Source organism: Sinocyclocheilus rhinocerous, unplaced genomic scaffold, assembly GCF_001515625.1.
Source record: "Sinocyclocheilus rhinocerous isolate Xijiao unplaced genomic scaffold, SAMN03320098_v1.1 scaffold366, whole genome shotgun sequence".
NCBI classification, from domain to species: Eukaryota; Metazoa; Chordata; class Actinopteri; order Cypriniformes; family Cyprinidae; genus Sinocyclocheilus; species Sinocyclocheilus rhinocerous.
This window is the reverse complement of record NW_015660877.1, coordinates 451,574-465,266: the sequence shown is the minus strand read 5'-3', so window position 1 is coordinate 465,266 and position 13,693 is coordinate 451,574. Positions and strand designations below refer to the sequence as shown.

Here is a 13,693-nt window from a genome sequence, read left to right as displayed (position 1 = left end):
TAACCAAAACAAAGTTACTGGGTTAATCTTTTTCACATTTCTTTGGTTGGTAGATGCACCGGGGACCTGATTATAGCACTTAAAACCTGGAAAAGTCAGATTTTCATGATATGTCACCTTTAAATATTAAGGCAGAAAACAAACTGGCTAATAATTATCCAATATCAACCAAAATTGATCAATTAAATAACTTTAAAATTAAAATTTCACAAATATCAGTAACCGATATAGTGCAGATATATTGTGAATCCTTAACGATGGCACTGAATAACATGTCTCTAAACGACTCTAAAAGACACATCATCATTAACAACATAATCACAGCACCACTGAGAACACAGGCAATGAAATCAGGAATCTTTTCTCTGATATTAAATAGAATAATTAACTTTTTGTTAATTTTTCATGGGTTCTTTTTTGAAGTCCTCACACTCTAACTGTGAGAGAGCTGCCTTTAGGCTTGAACACTGGGAACAATGAGACACACTTAAGTGCATTTGATATTCATCTCTATTTCAAAGGATGGAGGGGGATTATGTTGCTCTTGTGACGAAATCTTCTAAATAGCTAATTATATCTTGATCTTAAAATAGATCTTCAAGGTAGACTGTTGCTGTATATTTTCAATGTTACATCTACTCCATCAGAAAGATCATTTAAAAATTTACCCAGATATTACCAAAATGACCTAAGGCTGAACTCCGTGCTAACGTAAGAAAATCATGAGTTACGTATGCCTTCAGAAAATACAGATATTGCCTTTATAGGCTTCATACTCTCCATACTAAGATTGCCTGGTGGGAAACTAGGCTTAAAAACAAGTCTAAACTACTTTCACAACAGATATCTCGAAAAGCATGAGCCAGTAAGCGCTTATCAACATCAAGCACTCAGTTTTTGTTTTGTCTTGGAGATGATGAAGCAGAAGAGTGATAAAACAGAGAGATGTGTTATCACGACACAAGAATGTTTAGTTTGCCAACAGTACTAAAAGCAAAAAGATGAAGGGCAATCATTTATGTAAAGTGGTAGTTGATGTGTAATGTGTCCATGGATTTTTTTTCATCAGATTTTAGGTTAAAATACACATGAATATAAAAGGGAAAGTGTGTATCTTACAATTCACACACAATGCATTTTTTGGTTTACAAACTCAATAAGCAGAGCAGTGGAATAAAAAAAAATATATATATATAGTCTAGAAATGCTTTTTTCCGTGTTTTACCTGCTAGTTTTACCTTGAGCGACGCAAGTACAATGGTCAAATTAAATACAGTTCAGCTGGCAAACTAACACTGACTGTGTGGTTACTTACAAATACAATATTAAAAAATACTAATTATGTTTCCTGCAAAGAATCCTATAACATGTGAAAACACTCTCTTTTTATGGTATAAGCCTCTAAAAAAAGTATAGTCTAGAAATGCTTTTTTCCGTGTTTTACCTGCTAGTTTTACCTTGAGCGACGCAGGTACAATGGTCAAATTAAATACAGTTCAGCTGCCAAACTAACACTGACTGTGTGGTTACTTACAAATACAATATTAAAAAATACTAATAATGTTTCCTGCAAAGAATCCTATAACGTGAAAACACTCTCTTTTTATGGTATAAGCCTCTATGGACCAATATAAGGCAGCTGACTGCGTTAATCATAAAAGATAACATCACAGAATGATGTCACTGAGTTGCCACAAGGGGAATATCCAGTATCTAAAGCCTGTTGAAGAATGAATGACCCTTAACATCAAAAGCTCATTTCTTCTCATTTGTACTGCACTCATATACATCTCGCAGTGGCTCATACATATTTCACAGGGACATGAGAGACCGATGACTAAACTAAATGTGAAAAACACAGAAAGATGACTACTCTGCAGAGGATAATCGATTTTCTCTAAATCACACATTCAGCTGGAGATACATTTCCCTAGACATTGGCCCTTTGGGTAAACAGGCTTGCCGCTCTTCACCTCTACATGTTATATTTACAGACCCTTTGGTAGTCAAGGTGTCCAAAGATGCAAGTTCCAGGTTTTTAATCTTCATTTTCTTATGCTAGTGCATATTTCATCCTATCTTTTTATGGATTTTGCCATTCATGTTTCACTTCCTCCTGTCATTGCCTCCTGGCTCACAGCCAATGTGCTGACAAGCCTTTGGGTGAGTCTGAACTGGAACCCAAATAGTCCTTCCTCTTCCACTGTTCACTCAGACTTAATCATTCTCTAAAAACAACCAGGATGCGCTGTTTAATGAGAACATGCAGAGTAGCTTTAGTTTACAAGGCTAGTATGAAGCATGAATGGATAAAAACTGTTCTAAGGAGAGAGATTATAGAAATTGTCTCTGACAATGTGGTTACAGACTGAAGTGGTAAGCAGGGATGTATTAATTTTTCATATCTCACTCCCTAACTGAACAGGCAGTTGTGGGAGAATTGAAAAGGATTTCTGCAAATCCCCACAGAGACTTTTATCTTACCAAATATTACAGAAAATTCATCTCTGGTGCCAAACACCTCAGTAAAAATGTTGAATCTTTGGACAAGACAATTCTTCAAAGGTAATCACAGCATGTCAAGAGTTATCACTTCAACAACTGTGAAAAAAACTATGCTTCATGTCTTTTGTAATGCAGTTAATGTAATGTCATTTGTAATTACAAGTTAGCATATGAACTGAACTACTCCACAGTCGCATGACTAACTTTGCATGACCTTAACTAAGATTCTGATAAATCTCATGAGTGAGGTATTACATTTTATGTTGTAGATTAAACGTGAAAATATATTGAGGTTGTATTAACCACAGACCTTATTTCAGGCATTTATCCAAAACACTTTCTTTTCTTTTTTTTCTTCTTCTTTTTATAAATACACCAAATTTGGGACGACAGAAGCAGTACAATGCTAACTCATTTCCAGGTTTTGGGACTTATTCCAACAGCACTCTATATTGTGCATCCCTAATACCTTGTTAATTGTAAATGGATAAAATGTTGAGCCCGATTCAAGACTAGAAACAAATACATAACTTCTAGTTTCTGCATAAACTACAGATTTCTCATCTCAAACCCCATCTTAAAAGATATAACTGGCCCTGCTGATAATACAAGGACAAAACTTTTTTTTCCATGACTAAAGTCTCACCCCTTCACTCTCACTATTTCAGCTAAAGCCCTTGTCTCCATCTGGTAAAAACAGAGTGAATTGAGAAAGAGGAATTCCATGGTCATAAACCTTAACCGATGACCTCTGACCACTAAGGTCCCTCAGTTATCCATTGTATCCAAAGTTACAGCACAAGAGAGAGGAGTCTCTTTTCAGGGGAAGTGTCTTTAAAACCCTTTATGGATACATAACCATGTCCCTGTCAAAGGTCAGGTCATAAAAAAGCAACGTGCCTCATATACAATTTGGCTGCTCATATCTAATGTGAAAACATCAGGAAGCACTCTTACACAGTCAGTTCACAACTCAATGCTCTGTTTAAAACATAAGCCACCGATTCAATCTCAGGAATTAAACTCTGCAGAATCAACAAGATGACAAAACAATCTCGTGAAATCTGGTTTCCAACTTAAAAGAAGCCAAAAAATATTGAGGTCTTTTGAAGCTCAGCTGGTAGATAAGAGGAAGAAAAACATCCCATGGCAAGGAGCTACAAAAGCATCATATTTTCAAGGCTATAGAGTTTTTGCAGACAGCATCTCAGGGAAGAGATAGAAGTCTTCAAATACTGCCCTTCAAATTTAAAACCCAATTCACCTTCCGGTGAGTAAAACGTAACCTCATATATCAATGTCCAGGACGTTCTTCCAAACAAAACTGACAGGGATGCCAAAACACTACACTCTAAAAAATCCTGGGTTATTTTTTTAACCCAAATGCTGGGTTGAGCCTTTTGGGTCATTTTTTGGGGTTATTTTTTTCAGTGTTTGGGTAGTTTTTGTGTTACCCAACTCCTGGGTCAAATGTAACAACCCAGTGTTTGGGTTGTTTTGACTGGGTTAAATCAACCCATTATGCTGGGTTAAATAAACAACCCAATTTGCTGGGTAAATTTAACCCAAGATGGGTTCTGTCCTATATTTACCTAGCCCTTAGGTTAAAAACAACCCAAATTGGGTTGTTTTTAACCCAGTGTTTTTTAAAGTGTAGGCTACATTTAGCCTCTTTGGCATTTGCTATTTCTAACATCGGTCTTCCGTCTTCCTCAAAAGTAGTAGTCAATTGAACTATCATCAAAGCCCAAAAGCAGGACTTTTATTTTGACAATGCTGAAAACGCCAATGTCCAGATTCTCCATCTTCATTATTTTACACTCTCTGTGTAGTTCTGTCTAATAGCTAAATTATTAGTGTGATATCATTAGCGATGTTTCCATCACCGTTTTAATGCGCATTTTAAAGAATCACATCAGAAACGAGTGATGGAAATGGCAAATTTCAAATAAAATTTAATTAACTCAAAAAATAGTTTTTAAGCTTGCTTGAGGTGGTTTTTGACTTGTGCAAACAACGCATTTGCCGAATAAATTCCTCCATGCGCATCAAAAAAAGTCATGTGACTTTTGGGACGGCAAAACCTGACTAAACAGCGGACCAATCTTGTTCCACAGCATCTGAAATGTTATGGTCATTCTGAAATGCCCGAGCAAAGTCTGTCGTTAAAGTATTTATGTATAATTGCCTCCCAGAACTGTCTTACACGACTGCGTTCCCAAACGGCAGGCATCCACCTCCGAAATCAATGACCACATTTATTTTGTTTAGTCTGCTCGCTCTGAGGTGCAAGTAATTTATTATATCTGAAAATTATTATATTCAGTGGCTTCTCCTACTTTTCTTAGTGATTTATAGTGCCAGTTTATCAGGAAGCGACGATTTTGTTCTCTTTGACTCAATGGATGGAAACAGTGCTTGTTCGCAAATGTTTTATGCGATATTCCAATTTTGTGCATAAGTTAAATTTGCAACTTTGGATGAAAACCCGGCTATATAGATCAGCTTTATTTCAGCGACCCTGTTCTCTAAAATATCGGCATCGGCAACCCCCAAAAAAACAAACAATCAATATCAGTCAAAACAGTGGCATTTAGCAGAACATCTCCAGCAATTCAGAAAATGAGAAAGAGAAACCCACAGTCACGAAGAAATTAGTGCCCCTGCTTCGCTTTTATTTCTCGCTGCAAATTCATCTGTAGGCTATGACACTCATCAGACCCAAATGGCTTACTTTCCTCTGGTATCAAAGGCAAAAACGAAGAAAAAAGGAAGACACACACAGCTTTGTAAGAGCTGACCGAATCTGTCATGCACTTTGGTTCATCCTGATGTTAACAAGCTTTGATTTGAACAAGTGACTGAAAGCAGTTCGGCCCCATCCCAACACCGCCACTGTAATCCTGCCAACAGGGGCAGAACAATCAGCATGTCAATAATTGTGTTGTGGAGCAGATATCAGATCAAACGCATTTCTCAGTGGAGATAAAAGCCCCGTTTTCCTATCCCGCCCGCATCCGAGGCCAGCCTTGGCTCCAAAAAAACAATCCGATAGGGAAAATATTCAGAATCTGACCCTTGCATAACTGAGGTACTAGAATCCGTGATGAGCGTCTGTGCAACCCCACCGTCCCGGGGCTGTCATCCACCCTCGCTGGTTGCAGAAACTCATTTCCTCGCTGAGACACAATCTTTGACATCTGTTTAAAATCTATTGCGCAACTAGCACAGTTCTCGCAGAAATAAATGCATAAGGACAAGGCAAAGGTCAGGTCAGTTTAAAATCTTCAATAAAATGAAATAAATGAGTAATTTTACAGATATAAAGGAACACAAGCTGCACCAAACGGCAGCATCGATGTCTCGTTCAATGTAGAGAAGGATTCAACAAAGTGCCCTGAGCCAGATGAAGGAGCGCTAACCAGCTGTTCAGCCACTTGCTTATGCTACACTACATAAAGCTTTAAAAACAAATCCACAAGCAGCCGTCTTCATACATTATGAGGTTATATGATAAAAGCAGCAATAAACCAGTAGAGAAACTAGCTAAACAGCAAGGTCTTTGAAGTCCAGTATATTTCTATTCTAGCCATGCATCGTTTCCCATTTCGGGCCACAGTACAGGACAATAATGACTTGTGAACAACAAACTGTGATCAATGCTACACTACAAACAATAGCGTTACATTCAGTAACGTACATTCAGAGTGCCATAAGGGAGCAATTCCCAAATGTGCAGCGGTCCATTCACCTCATTGTGCCTTGATCACAATATCAAATGCACTCACAATAGAAAATGGGTTGGCTGACTGCGGCTGATGGACAGCTATGGAAACAAAGCACGAAACACAACAAAATCTCAAGACAGTATGCGTCATTTAATATAAAGGGAAGTACACGAGCTGAATATTTGCCTGTGAGCAAAGGAATTTCAGCAAACTTCCTTCGAGACAGATGGTATGTTACTAAAAAGTGTGGTTTCATGGTACACCACCCTCACTCAAAACTGAGTGCAATATGTACACACTGTCAAGTGATGATTAATGAGATACAGACATACAGCTTCTAGAGATCAAAAGTTACTGTAAATGCAAATTTGTTGTCTTTTTTTTGGAAGATTATGGTTCTTTGTATGACAGTCAGTTCACAATTTTTTGTGTTGTTACAACAGTCTGATATACGGCATAGTCCAAATGCACCGGGACTTTATTTACATACACACACACTTCTTAATTTTTAATGTGGAAATAAGCTATTTCCTGTTAATGGGCGAGATGTATGATTTATTAGCCCAATAGGTAGATAGAAGAATAACAAAGTACAGTAAATAGTAAAACTATATTATTGTGCAGTTAAATAAACTGGAAGCAACTGACACCAGAAATTTTGCACATTCACACTACCAATTGTATTGAATATCACTCCGCTTCAGATATGCTTAAAGCTGCAGTCTGTAACTTTTGGCACTCTAGCGGTTAATAAACAGAACTGCGTGCATCTTGTGGAAGAACATTGTAGCCGGAGCTACTTTTCTCTGTTTATGTCTATGACGAATCACGCAGGTACTGGGCTACTCCGCAGTGGTTCCACCAGTACCAGTATGAAATAGTCTGAATATAAAAATTCAGGATAAGACAAAAACATGGTTTGCAAAATGGATTCACAATGTACTCGCTTATTATATTAATTTGGTAAATTTGGAACACACAAAAAGTTACGGACTGCAGCTTTAATGACGACTAAACACATTATTAAGACTAAGTCTATCTCATTATTCAGTAGATTAGACGTAAATTGCAATAAAAGATAAAACCTTTTGATCGTGAATGATTCAACGACTCATAGCACACACAAACATACTCTATTGTGTCGCCACCTACTGGCGTAACGACGTAAACTGCAGAAAGCGTCACTGACAGAGTCTGAACGAATCTTTCAGTGAACGTATTCAAAAGATTCGAGTCACGGAGAAAAATCATAGTCCCTACCACCAGTAAAATGTCCCAGACTAAATATTAGCCTAATAATAAAAAATTACTAATTTGAAAAACTGAAAAGCTCATGTAGCCTATTAATTTACCCTGTAACATTCACAAGCGAAAAGCTCATGTTTGTAAGCAGTTAACGTTCCTCTTGCTCCTAAGAAATTCGGCGTATCAAAGCTTTTAAAAATGACTTCGGAATAAAGCGCCTTTTAGAAACACGCACAACGTAGCGGGCTCTGAATTCAGTTAAAGCAAACGCGGTTATATGACAGTCTGGCACTGAAATCACAGCACGGAACGATAACACTATCTTTGTGAGTCCACTCAGCAGACTTTGGCTATTTAAACGTGCTGGTTCTCTCGCCGTAGTTACTGTTTTTCCTCATTCATCCGCAAACGAAATATTTCGACACAGTCACCCCTAACAACTTATAATAGCACCAATCCAGCAGCATGCAACATGAAGCGAACAGAAAAACCTACCTTTCGACTCAGCGTTGTCCCCGAATAGAAATAATATGCTATGCCTAGAACCCAAAGCACAGCGAAACATAATAATACCCTAGATTTCCTGCGCATTGCTGTGATTTTGGATGGGATAATACAGTGGCTGTCTCGGGGTTTGTGCCGTGAAAAGCCACTGACGTCCTCGGTCTGCGTCTCGCTGTGGCTACAGCGCCCAACTAACACGAAATCACCAGCAGCAGCGGTTGGATAGAGGAAGAAGAAGGAAACAGCCAGCATCACCGGGTTAGAGGGGAAAGGGTAACCGACTTTAATCCAATCACGCTCCGCAGAGACGCGGACGGAGGAGTGGTGGGGGTGGAGACATCCATCGTTAGCCTGTACCTCTATGCTCAAGATGCGCCGAGGAATCATTGTTTGGTTCATTCTAGATTTCTGACAAACACATTTTGTTATATAATTATACGGAATCATATGAAAATATGCTCACTTTTCGCTAATGTACATTTGTGTGCTTGCCTTATATTGCGCAACCTGCACAATGTCTTTTGCCCGGCTGTTCACTGATTACTAATTTATTAATTTTAGCAAATGGTTTTAATTTTTTAACTTAGTAAGTAATTATTCACCAAAAAATGCATTTAATGAAACGTATGTGGAAAGATTTAGTGAATCTTACAAAAGTTTATGTGTCAGCAGTGATATATTCCAGGCCCCGTAACGGTAAATTATGCCTCTTTTCAACAAAATGTAAATCCAGCCTGATGGTCCCTGGTGCTTATGTGCAGGTAGTCTCAAACAGCTAAACCTTTGAATAAAATGTTTTGTATATTTTAATTGTTAAAAATTTACATTTATATCACCATAGGTTGTTATACCCAGCATTAAATTAAAAACAAAAAAGTAGTTTCAATTACAAAAGACTTTATAAATACTGTATTTGAGGTCCTTGTCTCTTATGTGACTCAGGGTTATATAGTCAACCAGAAATAAAACCAAAACCATAAAACTTAATTACTTGAAATTTGAAATGTGTTAACTGAAATAAAATAAAAAGACTACTTAACTAAAACTGAAATAAAATTGAAAACCTATATAGACATTAAAAAACAAATACAAATGACAAAACAACAAATTATTAAATGTAAAAATAATAAATAAAAATACAATAAATAAATATTTAAGAAAAATTAAATCTAATAGTATCCCTGTGGTAGTAAACAACCACGCTGTAATTCATGTCTGTAATTTATATCAGCAAATTTAATTAAAATGATTAAAAACACTAAAACAAAAAAGTGCAAGATTAAATTCTTATTCTGACGGCACCCATTTACTGCAGAGGATCCATAGTTGAGCAAGTGATATAATGTTAAATTTTTCTAAATCTGTTCCAATCAGGAAACAATCTCGTGTGATGGCCTGAGGGTGAGTACATTTTCAGCAATTTTCATTTTGGGGTGAACTATTTCTCTATGATTATGTTAATGTAACTAAATTTAAATCATTTTAATTTTGACTTATTGGGGCCCTCTAGAAGTTTGCAGAAGGCCCCTGGTTGAGAGCCACTGCTCCAGAATCATTCCCACCTTTCACCCCTTTACTGTCTTGTGTGTCAGGACCATTGCTGAGCCCAAGTGTGATGCTTAATAAAAGCTTCAGAAAAAAAAAAACTTTCCACTGGAATGAAAGCAGTTTTACACTTCAATGCTGGATGTCTGCTGGAATCTCAATGAGATTTAGTTTAAATACTTGAAAGAGCCCTTCAGAGGTTTCAAGATGAGCAGCGCTGGTCCCTGCAATAGCTGTCTGATGACTGATTTTAGACGGCCGAGGTGACATTCATTTATTCATCAAAATGGGTCCACTGGCTGTCTTTTAAAACCTGTGGAAAAAAGCCAACTAATGTATAGATAAAAAAATGCTTTAAATTATCAATAGCTTTACTGTAATGAATAATATAAGCTACAGTTAGACAAACTAGGTTCTTCAGTTTTAAATAACTCATTAAAATTTGACCCGAGATCCAAAATGTTTTTGAGCCATCTAATAATTTGAATAAAGGACGAGGCAGATTTAGAAACACTGCTGCACTTCCAAGGAAACACTTGAATTACCTACTTTTCATATGATGACAAGCACTGCAGACTGGATCTTTGTGTACACACAGCGCTTGGTGATTTCAAATATCAACATTGGCTACCAGAAATCGCTTACTCTGCCTTTAAAGATTTGGGCTGGCAAGTGGCACCCCATTCAATCCCTTTTCAAACTTGAGCAAAGCACTTATCCTCAGATTGCTCCAGGACAGCTGTTGATGTTGTAAGTGTGCTGTAAATTGATTAGGATTGAGTGTCTGAAATAACAAATAGCCAGATGATTCAATCATGATGTGCCAAGACTCAGGCCTCTCAAATATAATATCATAATAAGGTAAATGGTTTATTTATTTGCAGATGACACCAACATATAGGTTATAAGAATTAAAAAATGTGAACTTGATATCTGAATGTATAAAATATATCTAAATGTAAAATAACCTTTAGCTTTTAAGGATGAAATTTAAATAATATTTTCAAATGTCATCTAGGAACGGCAATAGACTAAATGCAGACACCAAGATTTCCCATACCTATTTCAAGTTTTAAGCCATTTTCTGTATCTGAATTGCCATGATTTTATGGGGCCGGTACTTATATCTGTTGCATCACAACGTAAATCTGTCAGTCTTCCTTCATAACAGAAAAAACGATCTCAAATGACCTATACAATATTCTGGCACTCTTCAAATTCTAGCAGATTTGAAGCTTGATCACATTTTATCGTATTATTATTCTGTAACTGTGTGGTTGTGCATTTCCTGCTCATAAACTTGGCATCAAAAACCTCTTTACCGTGGGAACATTTGGCTCATAGCCTACAATTGGAGAGTATGTATAATTTCCTATGGTATCCATATTTTGTAAAAGGTCTCTATGCTTTATTACTCCCTCAACCTTCCAATCTTTTCAGTGCCCCCCAAAATCAGTTGTAAAGATTTCCTCTAGAAGTCATGATGCCTTGAGAACAGGAATGAAATGAGAGTCTATATGCCTAAACTGCCATATTTAGGCAGGGAGTATGATTATAATTCTAACCTACCCGTTTTGTCATGTTGGTGGTGACAAAAATATGCTTTATTCTCTTATGTCACATGAATATCCCTCTGCATAAACGCCCAGTGGACGTTTAGCCATTCAGGGAAAAAGTTTTAATTCTGATGACAGATTTTCAGTGTACAATTATGTCAAGATTAAAGACGTTGAATAAGATGTTTTCTGTTCTGAGATACAGCCTGGAGTGAATTGTAAAAACGTCCAGGGAGTTTATGGAAAATAAAGATCTCCAAGTGGCTATAAAAGGTCAACATGTTTTTATGAAAGTATCATCTCCATAGGGAAATGACAGCATTCTCAAAATTGGCTGCTGTACTATATAACAACATGAAGTCAATGACCACTCTTAACCTTGATTGAAAAAACAATAACATTCGAAAACAATTTGATTCCAAAGGACAACTTATATTATATAAGTTATATTTATATCGGTGCACATTTTCAAACATGTCAACACTCTCACTGAGCGATTAAACCTCAAAGGTAAGGCCAGCTGACTATTATGAGGCCTAATGGTTAGAGAGTTGGACTCGTAACCCAAAGGTTGCGGGTTCGAGTCTCGTACCGGCAGGGATTGTAGGTGGGGGGAGTGAATGTACAGGGCTCTCTCCCCCCTTCAACTGACGACTGAGGTGCCCTTGAGCAAGGCACCGAACCCCCAACTGCTCCCCGGGAAGTTGGAGTTTGTTGGTTTGTTGTATCTAAGGTTTGTTGGTTTGTTGTATCTCAATGGTTTGTTGTATCTAAGGGCCTACATTTGAGCATTCACCCGGGCTAATGAGGCGAATCTGTTTTTCAACAGACTTGGCCATCATCCACTGGTCTGATCATCCCGGCTGGGATGCTTTCTGCCCCGTTCTAGTCCTTCGCTTACATGCAAGACCCCCTACAGACACCAATTCTAGGGTACCCACTATTACCTGACTCTGCTGAACAAAGGAAATGAAAGCTGGGGAAACTTCAAACAGGAATGGCTGCAGAGGTTCTGTGAATCTTATGAGGGTGTTGCAACTCTTGAAGATCAACAATACAAACCTGTGGCCTGTACCATGAAGACGGTTTAGCTGGCTAGCCAGGTAAGTTTCAGTTTAGTTTGTGCCAACTCTGGGTTTTAGGTACCATGAAAGTGGTTTGGCTTTTAGCAGTGTTCATCGCCATTATGCTCCACAGCTAACCTGCTCTGGGGAAGGTTATGTTCTGGTTTAGAGATCTCAAACCGAAATTTGACCAATCAGCTTCAAGCAAAGTGACACATATTTGACGCAATAAAGCCACTCCTCCAGTTTCTCTTACTCCAAATTAAAGGACGCTATATAGTAAAACATTTTTAAAGATAAAATCATCTTAATTTTAGAGATTATTATTTTTTTTTTTAGAATCAATAGCTGTAAACATGACTACATATGAGTTTAGATTTTTAAGTGTTTTTATACCTATCAATATTATAAACTCTATAAACTAACTTTACAACTTTTACTTGCACTTATATGGTAAGATGTTTTTAAGTTTTCCTCTTTCATGGATAGATCGTTTCATCTTGCTTTGTAAATGTATTTAAATTCTTCATATTGTTCAATCTTTTAATTTTTGGTAGTGAATCGCACTGACTCTGAAAAGTGAATCACAGTTTCAAGGCATGTGATTGGCTGCAAATTACTGATGTCACACATTCATGTGCACGCACTCCATTAACTCAGGATCAAGCCTGAGTTGACAGAGAAAGTTGATGATCAGCTTCATGGTACCAACAAAGCCGGATTGGACTGGTTTGGTTTTGTCAACTCAAAACGAATCCTGTAACCCTGAGTTTGATCAGCCACCATCATGGTACAGGCCCCAGGTCTTCTAAAGCAGTGGCTCCGAACCACGTTCCTGGTTCTGGTTTATTTTGCATGTCTCTTTTGACACACCAATTTCAGGTCTTGGAGTTTCTACTAATGAGCTGATGACCTGAATCAGGTATGTTTGAACTGAGACATGCAAAATGTGCAGTGGTGGATGTGCTCCAGGAATGTGGTTGGGAATCCCTGCAATATACGACCTACGGAGCAGTTGTGAAACAGCTCCACCATGAGTTTGCCCACCAGACGCACATCTACATGTTTCACAGAGCCAAGTGCCACTTGAAAAGCCAGAACAGCATAGTCAATAACTTGTTCTTGGATCCCTCCACTCTAGGATAGTGTGAATGACATGGTTGTCAGCAATACTAAAGCACAACTAAAGATAAAACACCTGAGAAATTTCCTTTTTGAAGAGCCTCAAGTGCTTTAGCACATGTAACAAGTTTTTTTCTTCTTCTTGAAAATACCTTTAGCCACCGGATAATTCCATCATGATGTTCTACAAAGAGCTAGAGATTTTAGCTCCGACCTGCTCCAACACACTTTCCTAGAAGTTTTTAGTCTGAAGGCGTTGATTGGCTGGTTCAGGTGTGTTTAATTAGGGTTGTAGCTGCAAGACAGTGGCCTTCAAGGAACAGGAAAATGACAAAATAATAATGTAAAAGAAAAAGTATGCTAAAAATACGATTGTTGTTTAAAAAAATCTATTTGCACAATGCATGCAACCAATGCATTTGTA

The 13,693-nt window shown here is 37.6% G+C and overlaps 1 protein-coding gene across 2 annotated transcripts in view; it reads right to left on the bottom strand.

The window, feature by feature from the left end:
- Nucleotides 1–8,222, bottom strand: part of galnt2 (UDP-N-acetyl-alpha-D-galactosamine:polypeptide N-acetylgalactosaminyltransferase 2) — an 81,169-nt gene extending 72,947 nt beyond the window's left edge. For both annotated transcript variants that reach the window (XM_016534732.1, XM_016534733.1), the window contains exon 1: nucleotides 7,974–8,222. In XM_016534732.1, coding sequence (XP_016390218.1) covers nucleotides 7,974–8,069 — 96 coding nt within the window. In that variant the 5' untranslated portion in view covers nucleotides 8,070–8,222. The remainder of the gene's footprint in view (nucleotides 1–7,973) is intronic.
- Between the last annotated feature and the right edge of the window lie 5,471 nt (nucleotides 8,223–13,693).